At 46.2% G+C, this 26856-nt stretch overlaps 1 protein-coding gene across 1 annotated transcript in view; it reads left to right on the top strand.

Annotated features, from left to right (window-relative positions):
* The window catches only part of slc38a3a (solute carrier family 38 member 3a), a 90436-nt gene that overhangs the window by 29760 nt on the left and 33820 nt on the right, over nt 1–26856 (top strand). Inside the window, exons 3-7 of the mRNA XM_060911011.1 lie at nt 70–166; nt 951–1066; nt 20460–20533; nt 21206–21298; nt 22252–22333. Coding sequence (XP_060766994.1) covers nt 70–166; nt 951–1066; nt 20460–20533; nt 21206–21298; nt 22252–22333 — 462 coding nt within the window. The remainder of the gene's footprint in view (nt 1–69; nt 167–950; nt 1067–20459; nt 20534–21205; nt 21299–22251; nt 22334–26856) is intronic.

Raw genomic sequence — 26856 nt, 5'->3', positions numbered from 1 at the left:
ATGGTCCATGATGAGGTGATTAAGTGCTGTGTGTGTGTGGGGTGTGTGTGTGTGTGTGTGTGCTTTCAGTCCCAGCAGAGTGACAAGAAACACTGAAGCCAACATGGCTGAGAGTTCAGAGTTCCTCTCTGACAGCGATGACAAGAAACCGCCGCGATTCACAGACGTGAGTTTTTTCTTGATCCCTTTCGACACTGATTGTCTTCACTTTGCTGAATTTCACCCACCTTTCACGACGGTTTTTTGTGCTCGTATTTACCAGCACGTCTTACATTACTAACAGTATCAACACCCTCGTGATGCTCGTCATATAATATAGTTTCTTTCCTAACAGCACTTTCACAGGGACTCGTCCGGTGGACGCTGTACGGTACATGCGGTGAGATTTTGTGTGAGGTGATGTTTCTTAAAAGAATGTAACATTTCTGGTCGGAGTCTCCAGTGTCAGCACTTTATAACGCTTTATAACAGCCAGAGATAAAACTGTACCCTGTAAAGAGTTTATGCTTTGTGGTTTCTCTGTAACATGACAAACTGCATTATTTTTTCATCTTATTAATGTTAAGAAAGAAAAACCAGTCCTGCTGTGCCGCAACGTAAACGAGAAGAGGAATGAACTTGTTTTGTAGATGTTCCACAGTCTTGAATGTAACTATAAAGAGATAAAAACTAAGATCCATTCGGTGATTCTGCTCGATTCAAAATTGTAACCGTTGGCGAGATGCTGCGGTGTGAAAGGAATAAAACATTCTGGACGTGCTGTTCAAGGAAAATGATAATAATAATGATCATAATAATTTTGCTTAATCACATCACCTCATCGTTGATTAATTTCCCATAACCGCACAACACAGTGTTTTATTCCTTACATCCTTATAAACTCTCTGTCCAGAGTGTATTTGTGACTGATTTTTCTGTGTGTTTTTATTTTCTTGTAATTTTCTGATCAGTTTGAAGGAAAGACTTCGTTTGGGATGTCGGTCTTCAACCTGGGAAACGCCATCATGGGGAGTGGGATTCTGGGATTGGCCTACGCCATGGCGAACACCGGCATCGTCATGTTTCTGTGAGTTGTCGTTCAGTGTGTGAGTCGGGGTGTCTCTGCGCAATGTTTAGATGATGATCAGACAGAAAAACTGCTCAGATTTGGTTACAACAATAAATCAGGTGCTGATGAGGACGCTCCTGTACGCAACTCTGTTCTCTTAAACCTTCAGACAGCTTTAGAGCGATAACAATCTGTAATTTATTGAGTGTTTATTACGATTCTGGAGTTTTTTACACTGCACAGGAGAGTGAGTTTATTTTCGACCGTATGAGACTGGATCGCTTTGTGTAATATCGGTTCTAATAAGCGAATCGTGGTGTGTGTGCATGAGAGAGAGAGACAGAGAGACAGGGATGGGGAAGAGAGAGAGAGAGAGATGGGGCAAGAGAGAGCAGCAGAGAGAGAGAGAGATGGGATAGAGACAGGGACAGAGACAGAGAAAGACAGAGACAGACACGGGGACAGGAACAGAGAGAGAGAGACAGGGAGACACAGAGAGAGAGAGGGGCAGAGACATGGGGACAGGGACAGAGAGAGAGACAGCAACAGAGAGAAAGAGAGAGAGATGGTAACAAAGAGAGTGAGACAGGGACAGAGAGAGAGAGACAGGAATGGGGACAAAGAGAGAGAGACAGGGACAGAGAGATAGATAGCGACAGAGAGAGAGAAAGAGACGGGGACAGAGAGAGATAGAGACAGGGATGGGGCAGGGACAGAGAGAGACATGGGGACAGGAACAGAGAGAGAGACAGCAACAGAGAGAGAGACAGGGATGGGGACAGAGAGAGAGAGACGGGGACAGAGAGAGAGAGACAGGGACACAGAGAGAGAGAGACGGGGACAGAGAGAGAGACGGGGACAGAGAGAGAGATGGGGACAGAGAGGGCAACAGAGAGAGAGAGAGGGACAGGGATAGAGAGAGAGAGATGGGGACAGAGAGAGAAAGAGAGACAGAGACGGCCACAGAGAGAGGGACGGGGACAGAGAGAGAGACAGGGATGGGGACAGAGAGAGAGACGGGGACAGAGAGAGAGAGGGACAAAGAGAGAGACGTGATGTGTGTGTGAGTATTTTTATCACTCTGTCACTGTGCTGGTAAAACAAAGCGTTCTGATGAAGCGGTCTCGGCATCGTGCTTTAAAGGAGCAGTCTGCTGTGTGTGTGTGTGTGTGTGTATTAATATAATCTGTTGTATTATTATAATGTTACCAGAAAATGCTCGATGCCCAGCAGAGAGATTATGACGAAGGGGTTATATAACTCCACACTCACACAGCTGGTCCTGAACCACATCACATCACTGAGCTACAGACTTCCTTCAATGGTTTTAGTCACTTCAACACTTAAATTTCACCAAGAGCTCATTTATGCTCCTTTTCTGTACGAAAATAAGTCACCGTCACTGCACACAGACTTCCATGCATCCTTCACATTGGCACGGATATGAAGCAGTACATCCACTAGAGGGCAGCTCGGAGTCAAACGTTTCTGCCAACGACAAACATGGTGACGTGGAGGAGATCGTAATAATGTAGCTGTTAAGAAAGACGCAAAAGCGGCGGCAGCATCGTAGACGTTTAAATTTCTTCCTGAATCACATCACCTCTCATCAAAACGTTCCGCCATTTGTAAAATTTCATCATCGTGTTTCTTCTTCACTTCACCTACATGCGATGCTGCCCACAATGATTTCCAGTGCCACTGCTCTGTTTCTTTCATGTTCATAAACTTTCAGAAACCTGCACAAATCCAGACAAAATGAACACAGAGTACGGAAGGCTCCGTCTGTATCCATGTACGTATTTAACTTTAAGCATAAATGAGCCTTAAAGCTGTACTGCCTTTCAGATTTTACAGGTTTAGGTCATAAAAAAGAATTTTCCCGACACCTAATTATTTTTGTTTAGTGACCAAAAGCTACTGAATTCGAATCACAGACTTCCAATTTTATTCATTTTTTTAAAATAGAACAATTAATGAATTTATCTCCACGTATCCCTAAATTCTCCGCTATTTTTTCCTGCTTCCCCATGACCCGATTCAAGATACTACATCATGCATCACGTGGTGGGCTTTCCCCGTTCACGCAAGGCACTGTGGGATAAAAATTTGAAACAGGAGAGAAAAATGGAGGACGTGAGTGTGAGAATGAAACGTGAAAGAGCGACTACAGTAACGGAAAGAAAGCGAGAAGAAAAGACGTTATGTTCTATACGAAGGAAAGGAAACGCAGGACCAAACTAATAAATATGGGCGCTCAGCGAGCACCTCGGTGTGATCAGCTGTTCGTTTAGCGACAGAATGATGGAACTGTCAGTGCACGCTCAAAGGGAAACCTGTAGATGGCAGTAATGCAACACTGTGGATGCCAGCTGCTGTAAAACCCAAAAGAAGAAGAAGAAGGTAAACCTGCGCATGCGCACACGGACTTCCTCTGTCTGCTTGACTGCGCCAAGCGAGCGATTTCATGCACATTATTTGCTTTAATCCCCTCAAATTAAATAACTTCCCAGCCACAGAATGGCCTGATATTTTGTGAGATATTACAGAAATAAACAGATATCACAATCACCACATTTCAGACGGAACTAAATTTCACCCATTTTATGAACTCGAAAGGCCGACAAGCTTTCAGAGTGATTATATTGAAATAGTACATATTTCAAAAATAATGTCTTTGTATAAAAAAATGTGAAATCAGTAAAATTGAGCTGTAAGTTGCCATAATGGTGTCATCAGGATACGAACACACTGATTCGTAAACAGTTTAGAGCGCTTACACAGGAAGTTTGATCTTTGTGAAAATCCATTTCTGAAAAATACATATCAGGAGACTCATGAATGCAGAACTTGGTTGCTTTAAATCATTTAAATCTCTAAGTTATCCCATCTCATCTCATTATCTGTAGCCGCTTTATCCTGTTCTACAGGGTCGCAGGCAAGCTGGATCCTATCCCAGCTGACTACGGGCGAAAGGCGGGGTACACCCTGGACAAGTCGCCAGGTCATCACAGGGCTGACACATAGACACAGACAACCATTCACACTCACATTCACACCTACGCTCAATTTAGAGTCACCAGTTAACCTAACCTGCATGTCTTTGGACTGTGGAGGAAACCGGAGCACCCGGAGGAAACCCACGCGGACACGGGGAGAACATGCAAACTCCACACAGAAAGGCCCTCGCCGGCCACGGGGCTTGAACCCGGACCTTCTTGCTGTGAGGCGACAGCGCTAACCACTACACCACCGTGCCGCCTCTCTGAGTTATTGCAATTTTATATTCAGATTACAGCTTAAATCACTTATTGATTTCAATTATTTCTCAACAATTTTGTGTCTGTTCTGACAGTGCAGGTGTTTAGCAGACACCTTATCTTATCCAGAGCAACATACAACACACCCCGAGCAACCTGGGGAGCAGTTGGGGGTTTGGTGCTTTACTCAGGGGCATTTCAGCTATTCCTGCTTGTGCACGGAATTGAACAAGCAACCTTTTAATCCCAAAGCTGTTTCTCTAACCATTGTTTCTCTTTGGACGGTAAAATGCGTCCTAAAAGTTTGAAGTTAAACCCGTTCAAGCTTTGGCAATTGTTATTGTTTTACACTCGCACATCTTGAGTGTGTACTCGTGTCGCTCTCTGTTCTCGATCTTTTCTCGAAGAAGCTGCCTGTTCTGAAGCTTTTAAAGGTTTCAGGAGTAAACTTCTGTCCAGCTGTTATCAGTTATCACAATAAATGATTAACTCTTCGGGGCGTCCTCGTGCATTCTCCTTACTCTCTGAGTTTCATAGAAATTGATCATTATTATTATAACCAAACGCTGATCAGTGAAAACTGCAGGACAGTTTTTTACGACTGGCGACTCGTGAATAAGGTGCACTTATGTTTAAATTTTCCCCAGAAGTGACTGGAAGTGGAACAGGGTCAAGATCGCAGCTCAAGGTAGTGTGAGAATGTGAAAATCTGCACATCTTTGAGCTGTCTGGCATCGTGCTTTGTTCCCTTCATGTGTTTGTGGTGAAGGTAGCGCAGCCGCTGGAGCCGGGTTCAATTCTCCTGCCAGCGAGTCGGACATAAGCCACCGCTAATGCTGTTTTTATGAGGAAATTCACATGGATTGTGGGATTTGTTTTTCCAACTTGACCTTCAGCATTCAGTGTTCCACAAGCTGCGCGTCTGGGAGACCTGTATCCATGCCAGCTAACGTAATCCAGAAAGTACCGCCATGCTAACACTTTGGTTGAAAGGTGTTCTCTGTTATTTGCTCTAAACAAAGACACATGGTGTGTTAACTTCCCTGAAATTCATTACGCAATCTCGGACTCGCAAGGTCGACTAATCAGAGCAGGTTTTGTTATGATTTAACGTTCGCAAAAAAATACAAATCATGAAAAGATATTTCTTTCGAGATCGAGTTGCATCTGAAGGGTTTGTGTTTCAGGCTAAACGTTTCCTGAATTGTGAAGGAACTCGCTTTAAAAAGTCACAGCATCGCTGTTCATAATATAATAATATAAGAATTTAACACGTCTCCCACTCGGGTGCTCAAACCTCCCACTTAACACTGAAACGAGTGAAAAGAGCACGCTGAGAAGGTGGAGGAAAAACATTCTGCTGGATACAATAAAACACTTTACTTTAAAGGTCCTCACTTTAAAAAACAACAGTAACACAGAACTTGAACAATGACATGAATCACAACAAGTCCTGTTCGGACGACTGTCGGGTAAATCTGTTTTTCTCGATTTTATTTGTACGGCGATTTTAACAAGTGTCACGAAACAGCTTTGGAGAAATTTGGATCTGGAGCAAGAGTTGAAGTTCATCATCTCGTGCTGGAACGCTGACTGGCTGATGGACCTGGTACAGACGGAAGCGTCACGCTGTGTCTTTAAGCAGTAAAAGCCAGGAGATCTTCCTTGGCATTTAGGAGTGTTGAATAATGCAGAACAAGGTGTGTGTGTGTGTGTGTGTGTGTGTGTGTTTCTGGGGTGACAGAGAGGAGATATGAAACCATGGACTGCAAAGATGGATTTATCATTTTCCAAAGTGTTCTGTGAGAATTAAAAGCAGCGTCGGTGATATTTAGTGTGATCGAGAATACAAAAGCGAGGCTGAGGTGCTGCTGTTACTCGCCTTGTGGTGATTCTCGACTGTGTGCTCCATCATGTCGGTCTGAATCAGAGCACAGTGCGACCCCTGAGGCCACATCACGACTGTCTGAGCTTCACGACTCTAACAATTACACAACATGACACGTGATTAATGCCATTGCCATTAATAATAATAATAAAGCCAGGGCGGCATGGTGGTGTAGTGGTTAGCGCTGTCGCCTCACAGCAAGAAGGTCCGGGTTCGAGCCCCGTGGGCGGCGAGGGCCTTTCTGTGCGGAGTTTGCATGTTCTCCCCGTGTCCGCGTGGGTTTCCTCCGGGTGCTCCGGTTTCCCCCACAGTCCAAAGACATGCAGGTTAGGTTAACTGGTGACTCTAAATTGAGCGTAGGTGTGAATGTGAGTGTGAATGGTTGTCTGTGTCTATGTGTCAGCCCTGTGATGACCTGCCGACTTGTCCAGGGTGTACCCCGCCTTTCGCCCGTAGTCAGCTGGGATAGGCTCCAGCTCGCCCGCGACCCTGTAGAACAGGATAAAGCGGCTACAGATAATGAGATGAGATGAGATAATAAAGCCGCGAGTGGCGATGAAGGGCCCGAGCACCTCCGGTATACCAAATCTGGCACGAATCCAACAAACTGCCTCAGAGGAGAATGTCAAAATGTAACACGTGTCGAAACGCACAAAACCAAAAATAACTCACTTCCTGTTGAGTCTGGCTAATACAGCGTACATTAAAGTTTTGTTCGTCTTGGGGCACCGCACACACCTACCGAATTTGACACAGATAGGTGAAACTATACACTGAGCAAACGTCTCAATGACATTTAGGGGCGCTATGGAGTCCCCCAGACACACCCAGGGCCAAGCCTTTATCTCTGAGTACCGGTGGCCGGGACTGATGTGTATTCCAAATTTCATAAGTTTTCATGAGTGGTTTTTTTGGGAACCACCTCAAAAATGGCCAAGTCTTGAAGAAAAAGAATAATTATAAGAAGAAGGATCCTTAGGAAAACAACTGGGCTTTGCTCCTTGGTCCAGCGCCCTCCGGTGGACACTGGAGACTGCGCACCTCCAGTGCTCAGGCCCTAATAACACCACAACTGATAAAAGTATTAAATGTTGCTTCCCCCCAATTTAGATGTGGATAATTCCCACAGCTATGAACCAGGGAGGGCAAAGGTCATCATGTGCTTCCTCCAAGGCGTGTGACACCAACCAACCGACCATACTGTATCTTATACAACATTTGTGATAGTGTAACAGTAACACACAGGGAGAAAAATGCTATCTGCACACTTCTGTATGCATGACCTCACAGATGCAAACGATGGTGTTGGTTCACGTCACTGTCCCTCCCTGTGAAGAAACTCTCTTGGGTTCCTGGACGGCTGTGGCATCATCAGGATTCAATCTCGTGACCTCCAGATGATTGGGTGAACATGTTAGGAGCCCCAAGCTTCTGCATTTTTAAGAATCCTACTTTACTTCACAGCATCTGAGACATTGAAGCCTCGAAAGCAGAGAAAGACTCACAGGCACATGATGTTTTTCAGATTTAGCGCTGATTCTGACCCAATCATGTGGTTCAGGTTAGTACTTGTGTTATGTCTGGGATTTAGAATAATTGTTATCATAATGCAAACTCACCTCCAATCGCATTTATTCATGATTCGTGAGGCAGAAAACAGTCTCCAGAAAGTGCTCAGTGACACTGGGCCGGCCCGGCTGACTCCTGCACTCTCAGAAAATCAGAAAATCTCATTCACAAGAAGAAGAAGACTGAGAACAGAGTTGAAATGGGGGTGAAGGACGTGCTTGGCAGAAAGCTCGTTGGCCCGACTCTTGCCAAGTCTTCACAATTCTCTGTCACTGTACAGAACGAGAGAGGGAGAGAGATTTGAGTCTTTGTTGTCAGCAGGAGGAGAAGACAGTGGCTTGTCCAGATGTGAACAGCTGGAGACTGGAGATTGGTGTGGTATTTTTGGGATGCATGCTTGTCCTCCTGTAAACACTTTCACCCTGTCTGATGATCTTTTTATAGACGCTTGTTAAGACATGGAGAAAAAAGGCTGACAGTTATTTTTATATCATCTCATCTCATTATCTGTAGCCGCTTTATCCTGTTCCACAGGGTCGCAGGCAAGCTGGAGCCTATCCCAGCTGACTACGGGCGAAAGGCGGGGTTCACCCTGGACAAGTCGCCAGGTCATCACAGGGCTGACACATAGACACAGACAACCATTCACACTCACATTCACACCTACGCTCAATTTAGAGTCACCAGTTAACCTAACCTGCATGTCTTTGGACTGTGGGGGAAACCGGAGCACCTGGAGGAAACCCACGCGGACAACATGCAAACTCCGCACAGAAAGGCCCTCGCTGGCCACGGGGCTCGAACCCGGACCTTCTTGCTGTGAAGCGACAGCGCTAACCACTACACCACTGTGCTGCCAACCTCAGTCATTTCAGAGGAATTAAAAGCATTACACCCACGAGCTCGTCTCTGGTCTGAATTATCTTGTACGTTTTTACCTTATAAATATGATCTAATTGTTTCCTCAAGCTCTGATTTACAAAGGTTCCATAAACTGGTTTACTCACAGAGGGTTGTAAGATCAGATAAGATAAACTTTATTCATCCCTTGGTGGGGAAATTAACATTTACAGAGTCAGGAATAGATCGTAACAAAAAAACAAGAAGACCGAGTCATCTATATCCCCGCCCCCCCGCCCTGTATACCAACTATATACCAAGTTTCAAGATATTATTTCACATTTTTCAAGTTCTGCTGCAGGAAACCAACCCGACCTCTTTACACTGACCTCAGCAGCCCATGGCATAAACCCACTGGGTCCAGGTGAGATAAAAATGAACAATTTGATGCAAAACATGGGTCAAAAGTGACGCGGCTGAGTTTTTATCTTCTATATCTTTGCAATAAATTAATTCCATCATTCAGTATTCAAGGTATTCCTCAATTAACTTGTTTTTGATCATCATACATCCTTATTTTATTTTTTTCCTTTCTTACTTTTTGAATAAAAACCCTTTTTGTATCACTACCCTTCTAATGCACAACATGGGTCAAAAACGACCTGCATTCATTTTCCAGGTTATTTCATGTATGGCTGAGTGTTTCTATGATATACTTTTGAAATAAATTCATTTTGTCATTTACTTTTCCAAATATGCAGTAAATATCTTGTTTTTGTTTAGCACAAATCATCATTTTTATTTTTCCTTTCTTAAGTTATGAACAAGCACAGCTTTTGTAATTCTACATCAAGTTTACACACATGGGTCAGAACCGACCCGCATGCATTTACTCCAGCGTTTGGTGGGAACTGTGAATTGTGCTTGTGTCAGACATTTCACAGCTCAGCACAGCGCCCTTTGCCCATCTCATACATGGAAGGAATGTTTTTCAATTGTTCTAACATTACCTTAGAAAAAAATTGATGATGTTTAGGTTCCCTTGAGAGTGAGTAGATTACTTGTCAGAAAGTTACAGGTAATTACTATTAGCTACCGAGCTGTCGACATATTCTACTTTAGTTAGCTAATTTTATTGTAGTTGGCTTAGCTAACGACATAGTTAATAAATAAATAACTGGCCCCATTCACTGCTAAAGTAATTACTTGAAGCAAATTATTATTATAGTATTAAGACATTTAATTTTAAATCACACTTGGATGACCCATGTGTAGTAATATAAAAAGTATTTTTGTTCATAAAGTAGGAAAGAAAAAATTAAATTAATGATTTGTGGTAATTAAAAACAAGATATTTAAAGAATACTTGGAATATTCAATCATAAAATAAATTGATTTCAAAAGATAGAGCAAAGAAAAACTCAGTCAGCATGAAATAACCTGGAAAATGAATGCGGGTCATTTTTGACCCATGTTGTGCATTAGAAGGGGTGTGCATATGTTTTGCATCAAAGGGTTAAAATTTCTCACATTTCTTAATATCAAAAGGCACATATACATTACTTAATCAACACACATATACCAACTTTCAAGACCAAACCACTCATAGTTTTCAAGTTCTGGTCTGGAAACAAAACCTACCCCTAAGACTAACCTGAGAGATTAAGTCTGAAATTGTTTCCATGGAAACATGAAAAATTAAAATTTCTCAAATTTCTTAGTATCAAAAGGCACATCTACATCACCTTGTTAACACGTATACCAAGTTTCAAATCCGTATCATGAATAGTTTTGGATATATGCTCTGGAAACGAACGTTGCTCTTAGAAACTAAGTCAAAATCTATTTTTTATGTAAAAATTTGAAAAATACTTCTTTTTTTTTTTTCAAAAATCCAAAATAGCAAAAGGCACTAGTGCACATGTTGCTTGATATGTATACAAAGTTTCATGAAGATATCTTCAGTAGTTTTAAAGATATGGCCTGGAAACGAAAACGTGACCGGACGGACGGAACCCGTTTCTATATTCCCTGCCAAACTTCGTTTGGGCGGGGGAAAACAAGAGTGCACTAAAAGTATAAAAATAGTAATAAAATAAATTTAAAAAGTAAAAAACACAGGCCATGTATTTGTGGAAACCGTGGCCAAATGGTTAGAGAAGCAGCTTTGGGAACAAAAGGTTGCTGGTTCAATTCCCTGGACCAGCAGGACTGGCTCAAATGCCCTTGAGCAAGGCACCGAACCCTCAGCTGCTCCGGAAGAGTGGTGGCGTATCTTGTGTCTGATTAGCCAAAGAAAAACTGATGATGTGATTATCAGTTTGGGCAAAAACCTGGCTGTAATGTATGCAACAAAATAAGAATGGAAGTGAAGTAAGAGCAGCACTTCACCTGAATAATAAATCACTGACAACTGAAATATTGCACTCGGTAGTGAATGTTATTGCACAGCACAATATAACTAATGAGAATGGAATGCGTGTGTAAAGTAACCAATAAATGACAAAAAACCCAGGTTATGGACGTAACTGTACACAACAATTATGGGAGTGAGATATGAATAAGAAAATTCATGAGAGTGTGTTTTTTCTCTTGAGTAAATGAACACGTGTTGGTCAGTTTTGCGTGTTTTCTTGAGTGTATCTGTGACGAATCTCAGTCATCCAGGTACATAGTAATCTGTGGTTGGTTGAAGAGAGCAACTGGACTTGCTTGAAGATTCTTGAAAACGTTTCGCCTCTCATCCTAAAGGCTTCCTCAGTTCTGTCTGACTAAAGGCCCGGTCCCACTGGCCGATGGACACAAAACGTATGCAAAAAGGACACAGCGGACGAGCAAAATTTCGGGGGTGGCGCTATCCGTTTTCATCCGCTCCAGAAATGGACAAAATTGGCGAAAATTTGCAAAAACAGAACGGAAAAGAACGGACGTGGGTAGTATATAGCGGGGATGTTAAACGCATGTTCATAGGAAGCCTAGCGGATGGAAGTGGATGACAGCTCCGAAGGGGTTACCGGTGATAACTGAGAAGCGGGCGCATAGCAGAAAGAGCGGATGCATAGCGGATGAAGGGGATGCATCACGTACGCCTAACGGAAACAAAGGGGATGTTGCGCGGATGTATATCGGATGCAGACCATTCACTGCGCATGCGGGGGGTATGAATTGCGTCTGCTCCGCGGATATAAAGGGATGCAGCACGCACGCCGTCAGCATAAAGCGGAAAGACGTGCTGGCGGCTACATCGATACATCCCTACTACTAGATGATTTTCTCCCCCTTTTTATACAAAATATCGATTGTCCGCTAGGTGTCCTTCTACATACTCTAGACATACTCCAGACATCCTAAATATACGAGATACATCCCAGATATAAACGCTTTGTCCGTTTTGAATACTTTATATACGAGATGCATACGCTTACATCCTTTCTATTTCCGTGCTACTAACGATGAATAGACGTTTCATGCACCTTATCTTTCCTCCCTCTTTCTGTTTTCAGCTGCAGCGGATGTGAGTTGCGAGGATGCCCAGAGGATGCAGAGAGGATACAGCAGACGTTTAACGGATGATAATGGACATAGAACGTTTGTTGCTCGTATATGTCGCGGATTTACATCGTACACGGCGGAAAGTTCATCCGTTCTAAAAGTTTTGTGCAGCTCAAAACTTTTTGCGCGGATGAAATCACAGTGGACGGATGCTCGATGGATAGAGCGTATGAAGCACGTATGCAATGAGTACACAACGGATGCATAGCGTTTTCCAACGGATGGCAAAGATTTTTTTACGTTTTACATCCTCTTTGCATCCGTAAGTGCAGTGGGACCGGGCCTTAATAGGGAGTATCCAGTATTTATCCTCTCATGGATCATCACAGAATCCGAATCAGAATGCTGATGGCTGCATTGTAGGTGGCTGATAAAAGATGTCACTGTTAGGGTTTTGCTGGGATTCGAACCTGGTTCGTTGGTGTGATAATCCAGCAAACCCCCACTAGGCCACCAGGGGGATGACTCAAATGCAGAGGCGTGAGGCGGAAGTAGAAAAAGAATCAAAAGGTTTATTTAAACTATATACACTATATACAGGGCAAAACAAAAGACAAAAAAAAAAAAAAAACAAAGAGTATAATCCAAAAGAAAAGCAAAGTGCAAAAATACAAAAGCTAAGAAGATCAAAAAACACAGTACAAAGGAAACTGGAGATAAACATAACAGCACAAAGACTCCGTGACAAGAGGACTGAACTCAGGGGTATAAATAGACAAACTAATTAAGGACACAGGTGAAGATAATTAGGCAATTAACACAAACACAAGACACAGGAACAGTGGCGGCCTCTAGAGGCCAAAATAAACACGACATGAAAAGGAAATAACAGCGGCCTCTAGAGGCCAAAACAGTCCTAGTCCTAACAGGACCCCCCCCTCTAGGAGCGTCTCCTGACGTTCCCAGGGCGATCCGGATGGGCCGAATGGAAGTCCCGACATAGTTCTTTATCAAGGACATCCCGAGCAGGAACCCAGCAGCGCTCCTCAGGACCATAGCCCTCCCAGTCCACCAGATATTGCAACCCGCCGCGGACCCGGCGGGAGTCAAGCAGGCGATTCACAGTGAACACAGTCTGCCCCTGGAAGATGCGGGGGGGTGGGGGGTTCCTAGGGGCAGGGGCATACGTAGACGTCAGTACGGGCCGTAACAGGGAAACATGGAAAGTGGGGTTGATCCTCAGAGTCCGGGGCAACTGGAGCCGGTAGGAGACAGGGTTCACCCTGCGCACCACCTTGAAGGGGCCAATGTAGCGAGGAGCAAGCTTGCGGTTCTCCACCCGCAGTGGAAGGTCCTTAGTGGACAGCCAAACACGCTGCCCAGGGCGGAAAGCGTGTGCAGGTCTTCTATGGCGGTTGGCCTGAGTCTGGTTGGTTCTGGAGGTCTGTATGAGGGTCTTCCTGACCTTGCTCCAGGTCTTGCGACACCGTCTCACATATTGGTTGACCGAGGGCACCCCCGCGTCCTCCTCCTGGTCCGGGAACAGAGGTGGCTGGAACCCGAATTGGCACTGGAATGGCGACAGCTTGGTGGCCGATGACTGCAGGGTGTTGTGGGCGTACTCCGCCCATGGCAGCCAGGTGCTCCACGATGTCGGGTTATCCATAGCCAGGCCTCGCAGGGTGGTTTCCAGGTCCTGGTTGAGCCTCTCCGTCTGACCATTGGACTGTGGGTGAAACCCAGAGGAGAGGCTGGCAGTGGCTCCGATGACCTTGCAGAACCCGTGCCACACTCGGGAGGAGAACTGGGGCCCTCGGTCTGAGACGATGTCCTGTGGAAGACCAAAGACTCGGAAGACATGATTAAACAAAAGTTTCGCAGTTTCAAGAGCAGAGGGGAGTTTGCACAGTGGTATGAAGCGGCAGGCCTTGGAGAATCTGTCAACTAAGACCAAAATGACCGTGTTACCTTGTGACTCAGGGAGACCCGTGATAAAGTCGACTGCCACGTGGGACCAGGGACGCCGGGGAATGGTCAGAGGATGCAGGAGACCCTGGGGACGCTGTCGTGGGTTCTTGGTTCTGGTGCAAACCTCACAGGACAGGACAAATGACCTTACTTCCTGCTCCATGTTAGGCCACCAGAAGCGTCTTTTCAGGAAGTCCAGGGTCCTCCGAGCTCCCGGGTGGGCGGTGAGAGGGGAAGAGTGACCCCACTGGAGAACCTTGGCCCGGGCTTGATGTGGGACGTACAAGAGGCCTGGTGGACCCGTCCCAGGACCGGGGTCCTGGCGTTGGGCTCGTCGGACAGCCTCCTCAATACCCCAGCGGACAGGGGCCACAATCCGGGACACAGGGATAATAGGCCCGACTTCATTCTCCCTGTTAGTGGCAGAGAACAGTCTGGACAGTGCGTCAGGTTTGGTGTTCTTGGAGCCGGGGCGGTATGAGAGGGTGAAGTCAAATCGACTGAAAAACAGGGCCCACCTAGCCTGTCGAGGGTTCAGTCTCTTGGCTTGCTGGAGGTACTCCAGGTTCTTGTGGTCAGTCCAAACCAGGAATGGATGTTGTGCTCCCTCCAGCCAGTGCCTCCACTCCTCAAGGGCCAGTTTGACCGCTAGCAGTTCTCGATCCCCCACATCGTACCGGGACTCAGCAGGACTCAGGCGGTGGGAGAAGTAAGCGCAGGGGTGCAGCTTTCCTTCCGAACGTTGAGAGAGCACCGCGCCGACACCACTGTCCGAGGCGTCCACCTCCACGATGAATGGTTGGGAGGTGTCCGGGAGAACCAGAATGGGTGCCGTGCAGAAGCGGTCCTTGAGGTCTTTGAACGCCTTTTCCGCCTGAGGAGACCAGCCATAAGATCCACCTGTCCCTTTGGTGAGGTCTGACATGGGTGCTGCCACAGAACTGAAGTTCCTGATGAACTTGCGGTAGAAGTTAGCGAATCCTAAGAACCGCTGAACCTCCTTAACGGACTTGGGAGTAGGCCAATCCCGGACGGCCAGGGTCTTGGCAGGGTCCATTTGGAGTTGGCCTGTCCGTACAATAAATCCCAGAAAGGAGACCTCGGGAACATGAAATTCGCATTTCTGGGCCTTGGCGAACAGATTGTTCTGTAGCAGCCTCTGGAGAACCTGGCGGACATGGTGGCGGTGCTCCTGCACGGTCTTGGAAAAGATAAGGATGTCATCGAGGTAGACAAAAACGTATAGGTTAATCATGTCCCTTAAGACGTCGTTGATTAGGGCCTGAAAAACAGCTGGTGCGTTGGTGAGTCCGAAGGGCATCACCTGGTATTCGTAGTGCCCAGACGGGGTGTTAAAGGCAGTCTTCCACTCGTCTCCCTGTCGGATACGGATGAGGTGGTATGCGTTCCGTAGGTCCAACTTGGTGAAGACGGTGGCGCCTTGGAGCAGGTCGAAAGCTGTGGACATCAGCGGAAGGGGATATCGGTTGCGCACAGTGATCTTATTCAGGCCCCTGTAATCAATACATGGTCGGAGCCCCCCATCCTTCTTGCCGACAAAGAAGAAGCCGGCTCCAGCAGGTGAAGTGGAGGGTCGAATAAACCCAGAGACCAGGGCATCTTTGAGGTATTCCTCCATGGCCTTGCGTTCTGGCTGAGAGAGTGAAAACAGTCTGCCACGAGGAGGGGTAGTCCCAGGGAGCAAGTCGATGGCACAGTCGTAGGCCCGGTGCGGAGGAAGAACGGCGGCCCTGCTCTTGCTGAATACCTCCTTGAGATCCCAGTACTCTGTGGGAACTTGAGATAACTCGGTGAGATCAGGGGGCTCGGCAGGAGACACAGGAGAGCTAGAGAGCAGACAAGAGGCATGGCATGCAGGGCCCCATTCCACAACCTGGCTTGTTACCCAGTCTATGCGAGGGTTGTGGCGAGTAAGCCAAGGAAGGCCTAGAATAACTGGGAACTCAGGTGAAGGAATCAGGTGCAGGGATATTTCTTCCTTGTGACCTTGAGACTGGAGGAAAACTGGAGAAGTAACTTGGGTGACTCTTCCATCACCTAACGCTTGGCCATCGAGGGCAGACACAGACAGTGGGACTTCAAGAGGTGCAGTCGGAATATTGATGCTTTGGGCGAAGTGAATATCCATAAAGTTCCCAGCCGCCCCTGAGTCTATCAAAGCTTGACAAGAGTGGACAGACTCACCCCAGGAGATGGAGACCGGGATGTAGATTCCTTGGCCAGGGAGTCCGGGAGAGAGGGTAGGCCCCGTCACAACCCTCCCTCGGCTGGACGGGGCGGTCCTTTTCCCAAGAGTTCGGGACATGATGCTCGGAAGTGACCAGGTTTGCCACAGTAGATGCAGCACTTGTCCCTCCTTCTGCGCTCCCTCTCAGATGCGGAGAGGCGAGTACGACCCACTTGCATGGGTTCTGGACAGTCACTGAAGGAGGTAGATGGTCTCCAGGTAGAGGTAGGGAGGCTGGGGGGGCTCAAGGCTTGGTGGCGTTCTCTCATCCTGTTGTCCAGACGAATAGCATGTGAGATGAGGGTTTCGAGGTCACTTGGGCATCCAATAGAGGCCAGACCGTCCTTGATGGGGTCAGACAGACCATGGTGGAAGGCTGACACCAGGGCAGTCTCGTTCCATCCACTTACTGCTGCGAGTGTTCGGAACGAGATGGCGTAATCTGCGACGCTTCCTCCTTGCCGGATGGACATGAGCTTTCGGGCTGCGTCGGTACTGATGTCTGCCTGATCGAAGACCCGAAGCATCTCTTCAGAAAACAGCTGGAAATCAAAGCACTCAGGTCCCTGTCTTTGCCAGATAGCAGTAGCCCAGGCTCGCGCCTTACCAGCTAATAAGGTGATCACAAAGGCAATCTTGCGGCGATCCGTAGTGTAGGTGGTAGGCTGAAGCTCAAAGGTGAGTTGACACTGGGTAAGGAACTCTCGGCACTCACTGTGCTTGCCGTCATACCTCTGTGGTGCAGGAAGGCTGGGTTCGCGAGGTGAAGAAGGCAGCATTGCAGGAGGCACTGGAGCAGGAGTGGGAGCTGGATCAGGAGCAGGAACTGGATCAGGAGCAGGAGATGCAGGCAGAGATGTCAGCTGTGCCAGGGTTTTCCCAATTTGCTGAAGCAGTTCCTCGTGGCGAGCGAGGGCCTCACGTTGGCTGGTGAGCGTACGTCCATGAGCGTCCATGGTTGCTCCGAAGCGTTTCAAAGCTGCCATAATTCCCTGAAGGTTGGCCGGGTAGACAGTTGAAGCAGCCTCTGCTGAGTCGGTCATGACGGAGTCTTTCTGTTAGGGTTTTGCTGGGATTCGAACCTGGTTCGTTGGTGTGATAATCCAGCAAACCCCCACTAGGCCACCAGGGGGATGACTCAAATGCAGAGGCGTGAGGCGGAAGTAGAAAAAGAATCAAAAGGTTTATTTAAACTATATACACTATATACAGGGCAAAACAAAAGACAAAAAAAAAAAAAAAACAAAGAGTATAATCCAAAAGAAAAGCAAAGTGCAAAAATACAAAAGCTAAGAAGATCAAAAAACACAGTACAAAGGAAACTGGAGATAAACATAACAGCACAAAGACTCCGTGACAAGAGGACTGAACTCAGGGGTATAAATAGACAAACTAATTAAGGACACAGGTGAAGATAATTAGGCAATTAACACAAACACAAGACACAGGAACAGTGGCGGCCTCTAGAGGCCAAAATAAACACGACATGAAAAGGAAATAACAGCGGCCTCTAGAGGCCAAAACAGTCCTAGTCCTAACAGTCACAGACACCCACCTCTGTTCAATGATGGTCGTTCCAGGTTGACAAAAATGAACGATCCTCTCTGGCTCAGATGTCTGCCAGTTTTCTGGAAGTCCTCTCATACTCCCGCACCAGTCCAAGGGGTCTCATCCCAAAGTGCGTAGAAACTTTGGGATGAGATACTCCCTATTAGTCAGACAGAACTGAAGATGCCTTTAGGATGAGAGGCGAAATGTTTTCAAGAATCTTCAAGCAAGTCCAGTTGCTCTCTTCAACCAACCACAGGTTTTCTTGAGTGAATGTGTAGTTTGGGATTTCTCAACACAAACGCTTCAAATAAAGGGCGGAGTCGATGCAAATGGACTAATTTAGTAATCACAGTGTGAATCAAGGCAGCACAAAAACAAAAATCACTTTCGGAACAGTGTGTGTGTGTGTGTGTTAAATTTTGCACGAACCTCGTTCTGCAATTTGATAATAATTCAGTTGATATTTGAGGAAAGTTTAATTAAAGTTTTATCCAAGTTCGTCTCAGTATCTCGATTTAATGACTTTATAGAACAAAATTATTTTCTTTTCCCACTCTGTTGTTTTGTGTTCTATTCAACACAATTCACACTTTTCAGGTTTGCGTTTGACTCACACACGTGTTTTGAGATTAGATTTGTTTTCAGCTGTTTTGATTCCAGGCTACACGGCACATTATTTGGGACGATGAGCAGGATCAGGTGTTTAAAGGGAGGAGATGAATGTTGGAGAGACAGGGCACAGAGACGAGATGAGAAAGTGCACGGCTTGGTAATGCATACAAACACGCAATCTTCAGAAACACACAGGGCGTAAATCCACACACTCGTCAGGGCTCGCAAACAGGCGAGACTCATTAACTACCACAGCAACAGCGAGACGAGAACAAAAACACCGCCGGCCTGTTAGAGCACCGTTTTCTCTCGGTGGAGATTGTTTCAAGGTTTATCGAAGAACTATTAGGAACTGTCCTGTCATGCAGAACCCCAGTGAAACTAAAGATTGTGGTTTATATTGAATAATAAGTTTAAAAATGTATTATTAATAATAATAATAATAATAATAATAATAATGTGTCATGAAAATGAAAAAGTTTTATGTCGGGGTCAGAGTTCACGGCACCGTTTCATGCATAATTTATTAAAAACATCCAGATTCTTTCATTGTGTTCAATGTAAAAAGACGTTTTCATGATGTGAATATTACTGATATTAAAAAAAAAAAAGGAGTGTCTGGTCCATGTGAAGGAAAACCTGAAATTGTTATAAATATTTCTGTGTCATTTTTCATGAAACAAAACCTCTGAAGATTCAGGTCTAAAATATTTCACACTGATCATCAAAATTAACAATTAAAAAAACAAATATTTAATATTTTTAAATTCAAATATCGCAGAATTTTTGATGTATCAAATTTATCCATGATGCGGCTGAATTAAAAATCTATTTGTAATTTTAAAAAAAAACAACACAACTTCAAACTAAAATGCTCGATCTTCAGTCAGAAGACTGATTAAGTTCGTTTGGAGTGATTTGAAGAGGATTTCTTTGATATTTTCCTGAAAACGTTCTCCTTAGTGAACCGCTGCTGCATAAATCTTGACGCGACGCATGAAAGGGTTTTTTTCTGGAGATGAACATCCCGACCCCAGCGCGGAGAATGAGATGTCGTCGTGCTGCTCTCTGTTGGCGTTTTCTCAGGCGTCCTCAGTGAGCTGTAAGTGATTAAACACAAAGTACGCTCTTATTATTATCCTCCAGATGTTTGAGTGGAACAGAAACATTAATAACGCTGTGAACTTCAACAACCACGGCGAGCTCCGTCGCGATTAAACCCGCTCCTGATAATGAGAACGAGATCGTTACGTCCTAACGAGCTCCATGATGTAATTTACTTCCACGTTCTTTTCTAAAGTGGCGAAAGGAATACGGGATTTTATCGGATCGAATATCAGAGAAAACAAACGAATAAATTTGATCCGATTCCGTAACAAATGTAAAAGATTGGAATGAGATTTAAACAGATGCCAAACAGAGAAGCGTGAAGGTGAACATGTGCTTCCTTTGAGACACGTAAAACCAGCCAAGAGCTTCCTTTTTCAAACTGCTCTGACACTCGGAGGGGAGCGCTATCCACCGTCTTCTGCATACACAAGCTCAGTTGGCTCTCGATTGGCTCGTGTCACTGTGATTGACGGGAGAAACAGAGTATGCCCCTCCCACACAGAGAAGCCGGTCAGTTTCGCTTTCTTGGACTCGGACGATTCGGACTTGCGATCTCATGACAATAGAGAGCGGCTTTTTCTGTCTGAAATGATATTTTTAATTTTTATTTTAAACTGTAAATAGACTTGCATTTTTGTGAAGATTAATGAGCATTAATATATTTACAATGTTTATTATATTTGCATGGAACTGTAACTGATTTTTGTTAGAAAGCTGAATTTTTTTTTGTAAACTGTTTTTATTATTATTTAGTAACGATTTAATAATTACAGGTAGTGTTATTTATGTTTGTATATTTTCTCGTCTTTGAAGAAATATGTGTTTGTAACAGGAACCAAACTAACGAGATTGTTAACGACGTGTGTGTCTCAGGTTCCTCCTGACGGCCGTGGCGTGCCTCTCGGCCTACTCCATCCACCTGCTGCTCAAAGCCTCGGGCGTCGTCGGTGAGTCCCACGTCTGATCTCACTCACGTCAGACCAGTTTGTGTACATGATGCCAGAAAAGGATCTCAGGATCTAAAGCTACATGGCAAATACAAGCTGATCGCTTCATTATTCACGATTAACGGCGTTATCGTTCTCGAGAGCACTATTTCCACAACGACGATGATGACTGACGTGAAAGTGGATTGTGTTAAATGAGCTGAATGAGCTCATGACTGAAGACCAGGAGTGAAGTCAGACATTACAGTGCGAACGGAACAGACCGAGCTCTCTTTCACAGCTCACACACACACACACACACACACACACACACACACACACACACACACACACTCCTGAAGAATCCCAGAGATGGATTTCAGTCGAGCAGCACATGAATTCTGGGGCACGGGCTAAAAATAGCGTCCATGCGTCACTGGCTGAGGCTGTCTCACCTCTCACTGACATCATCGTCTGGGTTTGGGTTAAATCAGGACGGTTTACAGGGAAAATAAAAACAGTTAAAAATGCACGGCTTTATGTCCGAGCTTTTTATGAGCACGTGTGTTGATTTATAAGTTGATTTATGCGCATCCTTGTGTGTGGGTCTGAATGAATGTCTTGGTGCACTTGCTTTGTCCTCATTCTGTGTGTGTGTGTGTGTGTGTGTGTGTGTGTGTGTGTTTCATGCAGGTATCCGTGCATACGAGCAGCTGGGGTTTCGAGCGTTTGGTACGCCGGGCAAAATGGCCGCCGGCATCGCAATCACGCTGCAGAATATCGGAGGTGAAACCACAATGTCATGCAGTCACAAGGATCATGTACATGATATCACACACACACACATGCACACACACTTTCTAAGAACAAGTTCGGGCAGAAGATAAATAGCCAGTGCCCATTGAGATTCAGATCAAACCCCGAGTCCTTCTCTTTCCTTCCCCTTTTCTCTTCCTTCCTCCTTCTATAAACTTATTTGTGAATGAGGAACAACGTGAGCATCGCCTGAGCCATTCTTTTTTTTTTTTTTTTTTGCCATGTCGACAAAAAACAAGTGCCCCGACTTTCAGAAGGGATTCATTCTTCTGAAAAAACAAACAAACAAAACCCATGATAGCAGCCAGAGACAGCTGAAACGATGACAAATCCACGTCCACGATCCATAAACAAACGAGGCCTTGAGAGGATTCCTGGTCAGAGCTGCGTCCGGCCTTCCTTTTCATTACTCTTTGATAAATCACACATTTTGCATGAAAAAGTTCGTACATACGCACGCGCAGAGTTTGCGAATATGCCGTGTTTGTGCTGTTGATGAATGAAGATGAAGAGACATGAAGACGAAGCGCCACGGCTTTGTTTCTACCCGAGAATGAAACGTCTCCCTGCAGCAAAACTCCATCCTGCATCACAAGGGTTTGCTTCATCTCTGTTTACAGTCACCTTCCTGCAATTGTCTTTTTTGTATGTTTTTTTAAAAATGTAAAGTCCAGAGTGAGATACAAAGCCTCGGCGCTCGCTGTCTGGGAGGAATTCACACAGGATAAAGACAGAAATGTAGAAATGTGATTCCCTTGATTGGAGTGACTTTACTTCCAGGAAAATAATCACAGCCTGTTGTGGAAGGGGTGTGTATGCCAGATTAAAGTGTGTATGTGTGTGTGAGAGAGAGAAGGTGCTTGATTTGTCTCTCATAACTCTCTCTCTCTCTCTCTCTCTCTCTCTCTCTCTCTCTCTCTCAGCCATGTCCAGCTATTTGTATATCATGAAGTATGAATTTCCTCTGGTGATTCAGGCCTTTCTCAAGGTGGACACACCATCTGGGTAAGTGTGTGTGTGTGTGTGTGTGACGATGAAACTAAGAGTACACCTGAATTTCCAGAACCTCTGCCTCTCGACAGTGTTGTAACCATCACAGCATTGTTATGTCTCTAATAAAATAAAAAACATCTGAAATTATTTTTATTCCCGGTGACTGAGTCAAACCTGCGCTCCGGTCGCACTGTTTACAATCCGGCTGCTCGGATCTGGAACAGCGAGTCGGAAAAGAGGAGGATTCTGAGGTTAGGGCGAGCTCCCAGAACTGAACTGGACAGAAGAATGCTTTCCTCTTCTGACGTGACCTGATGTTCAAGCTTTTCTGTCTCTCTCTCTGTCTCACACACACACACACACACACACACACACACACACACAGACGACGGACTGTACGCTGAAGGTGGTGAGTTTATCATGTCAAAAAGGACCAAATGTCTTCCCATAAATCACACTCTTCATCCAGCTTCTATTTGAAAAACTAGGGTAAGCCTAATGGTTAGAGAAGCAGCTTTGGGACCAAAACGTTGCTGGTTCAATCCCCTGGACCAGCAGGAATGGCTGACGTGCCCTTGCGCATGTCCCCCAACCCTCAGCTGCTCCCCAGGCTGCTCTGGATGTGCTGTATGTCACTCTGGATCAGAGAAGAGCGTCTGCTCAATGCCTGTACTGTAACGAAACGAGCCAAAATATTTCCTTCTGCTGAATGAGGTTCACTCTTCTGGCCTCTGTGTTCCTCATATGTGAAGCTCACACACACTCTTCACTGCCACATACCAGTCACACACCACATCAGCAGCAGCTTGGGCGATATTGATTTTCCCCGATCACAATTTTCCATTGAGAAATATCTCAATGGATAAACGATTTAATCGTCCAGAACCGACAGCATTTCTTTCACCGTAGCGCAGATACGGCGCCGGACGACACCATCCACAAGCCATTACACGTCACGTGGTCATGGCACGCACCATGTCACATGACCCTGAATCACGCTGTCGTCTCATTAGCGCAGGTATTGAAGTCAGGTCCTGTGTCGCTCTCGCTGTTGGGCTTCATTCGTTGTCTCTTGATGATGCGAATTGTGTTGATGTCAAAGTCATTCATCTTCGAGCGAATCAGCGTGGACACGGCTCGTTTAGTAATGATAGAAAACAGGTCGCGTCATGTGATCGTCCGCGGGGTTCATCCAGCTGCCGTGCGCACGACATGATGATTGAAGTCTGTGTGTGTGACGTCCGTTTTCTCCCTGAGAATCCTGGAGCTGTGACACTGAACCAGTCGGATTAATTAGTCAAACCTGCACAAATCATTCACTCAGTGTACCTTTACTTACTGATTCATCGTGTGTGTGTGTGTGTGTGTGTGTGTGTGTGTGTGTGTGTGCTTTCTCCCAGACTTCCTGAGGCTTTGTGAGTCAGACACAGCAGGCCAAAAGAAACAATTTGCCTCACAAATGCAGTGTGTGTGTGTGTGTGTGTTTATCTGTTGAAGGTCAGATGGAGGGTAGGCACAGCTTGATGTGTGTGTGTTTGTGAGAGAGGAAGGCAGATGGCAGATGTACCGAGACACTCAGAAGGGCATCTCAGACGAAACGTCATGGAAACGACCTGCAGCCTCTTTGCAAATTCACTCCTTCCAGACCAGTGAGGAGACTCAGGGGAGAGCACAGGGTTTGGAAGGATGCAGACGGTTTCCATAGCGATTGCTTCCTCTTAAATCCTCCGTCAGCATGAGTTCAGATGTTTAAAAAAAAATATGCGTGATGCTCTTGTCAGACTTTATCGATGGTCACTGAGCTGATCAGATCAGAGCTGGGCGTGTCAGACAGATCTCTGAATGATTGGTCATGAAAAACCTGACGCACTTGTTGCTTTGTGCTGCGTTTATTATTCAGGTCTTGGAAGAAAATGATGCACACGTAGGAATTGTTAGGACTAGGACTGTTTTGGCCTCTAGAGGCCGCTGTTATTTCCTTTTCATGTCGTGTTCATTTTGGCCTCTAGAGGCCGCCACTGTTCCTGTGTTTTGAGTTTGTGTTAATTGCCTAATTATCTTCACCTGTGTCCTTAATTAGTTTGTCTATTTATACCCCTGAGTTCAGTCCTCTTGTCACGGAGTCTTTGTGCTGTTATGTTTATCTCCAGTTTCCTTTGTACTGTGTTTTTTGATCTTCTTAGCTTTTGTATTTTTGCACTTTGCTTTTCTTTTGGATTATACTCTTTGGTTTTTTTTTGTCTTTTGTTTTGCCCTGTATATAGTGTATATAGTTTAAATAAACCTTTTGATTCTTTTTCTACTTCCGCCTCACGCCTCTGCATTTGAGTCATCCCCCTGGTGGCCTAGTGGGGGTTTGCTGGATTATCACACCAACGAACCAGGTTCGAATCCCAGCAAAACCCTAACAGAAAGACTCCGTCATGACCGACTCAGCAGAGGCTGCTTCAACTGTCTACCCGGCCAACCTTCAGGGAATTATGGCAGCTTTGACACGCTTCGGAGCGACCATGGACGCTCATGGACGTACGCTCACCAGCCAACGTGAGGCCCTCGCTCGCCACGAGGAACTGCTTCAGCAAATTGGGAAAACCCTGGCACAGCTGACATCTCTGCCTGCATCTCCTGCCCCTGATCCAGTTCCTGCTCCTGATCCAGCTCCCACTCCTGCTCCAGTGCCTCCTGCAATGCTGCCTTCTTCACCTTGCGAACCCAGCCTTCCTGCACCACAGAGGTATGACGGCAAGCACAGTGAGTGCCGAGAGTTCCTTACCCAGTGTCAACTCACCTTTGAGCTTCAGCCTACCACCTACACTACGGATCGCCGCAAGATTGCCTTTGTGATCACCTTATTAGCTGGTAAGGCGCGAGCCTGGGCTACTGCTATCTGGCAAAGACAGGGACCTGAGTGCTTTGATTTCCAGCTGTTTTCTGAAGAGATGCTTCGGGTCTTCGATCAGGCAGACATCAGTACCGACGCAGCCCGAAAGCTCATGTCCATCCGGCAAGGAGGAAGCGTCGCAGATTACGCCATCTCGTTCCGAACACTCGCAGCAGTAAGTGGATGGAACGAGACTGCCCTGGTGTCAGCCTTCCACCATGGTCTGTCTGACCCCATCAAGGACGGTCTGGCCTCTATTGGATGCCCAAGTGACCTCGAAACCCTCATCTCACATGCTATTCGTCTGGACAACAGGATGAGAGAACGCCACCAAGCCTTGAGCCCCCCCAGCCTCCCTACCTCTACCTGGAGACCGTCTACCTCCTTCAGTGACTGTCCAGAACCCATGCAAGTGGGTCGTACTCGCCTCTCCGCATTTGAGAGGGAGCGCAGAAGGAGGGACAAGTGCTGCATCTACTGTGGCAAGCCTGGTCACTTCCGAGCATCATGTCCCGAACTCTTGGGAAAAGGACCGCCCCGTCCAGCCGAGGGAGGGTTGTGACGGGGCCTACCCTCTCTCCCGGACTCCCTGGCCAAGGAATCTACATCCCGGTCTCCATCTCCTGGGGTGAGTCTGTCCACTCTTGTCAAGCTTTGATAGACTCAGGGGCGGCTGGGAACTTTATGGATATTCACTTCGCCCAAAGCATCAATATACCTACTGCACCTCTTGAAGTCCCTCTGTCTGTGTCTGCCCTCGATGGCCAAGCGTTAGGTGATGGAAGAGTCACCCAAGTTACTTCTCCAGTTTTCCTCCAGTCTCAAGGTCACAAGGAAGAAATATCCCTGCACCTGATTCCTTCACCTGAGTTCCCAGTTATTCTAGGCCTTCCTTGGCTTACTCGCCACAACCCTCGCATAGACTGGGTAACAAGCCAGGTTGTGGAATGGGGCCCTGCATGCCATGCCTCTTGTCTGCTCTCTAGCTCTCCTGTGTCTCCTGCCGAGCCCCCTGATCTCACCGAGTTATCTCAAGTTCCCACAGAGTACTGGGATCTCAAGGAGGTATTCAGCAAGAGCAGGGCTGCCGTTCTTCCTCCGCACCGGGCCTACGACTGTGCCATCGACTTGCTCCCTGGGACTACCCCTCCTCGTGGCAGACTGTTTTCACTCTCTCAGCCAGAACGCAAGGCCATGGAGGAATACCTCAAAGATGCCCTGGTCTCTGGGTTTATTCGACCCTCCACTTCACCTGCTGGAGCCGGCTTCTTCTTTGTCGGCAAGAAGGATGGGGGGCTCCGACCATGTATTGATTACAGGGGCCTGAATAAGATCACTGTGCGCAACCGATATCCCCTTCCGCTGATGTCCACAGCTTTCGACCTGCTCCAAGGCGCCACCGTCTTCACCAAGTTGGACCTACGGAACGCATACCACCTCATCCGTATCCGACAGGGAGACGAGTGGAAGACTGCCTTTAACACCCCGTCTGGGCACTACGAATACCAGGTGATGCCCTTCGGACTCACCAACGCACCAGCTGTTTTTCAGGCCCTAATCAACGACGTCTTAAGGGACATGATTAACCTATACGTTTTTGTCTACCTCGACGACATCCTTATCTTTTCCAAGACCGTGCAGGAGCACCGCCACC

The sequence above is a fragment of the Neoarius graeffei genome, chromosome 26 (genome assembly GCF_027579695.1).
Source record: "Neoarius graeffei isolate fNeoGra1 chromosome 26, fNeoGra1.pri, whole genome shotgun sequence".
Classification (NCBI taxonomy): Eukaryota; Metazoa; Chordata; class Actinopteri; order Siluriformes; family Ariidae; genus Neoarius; species Neoarius graeffei.
This window is presented reverse-complemented; position numbering and strand designations above follow the sequence as displayed.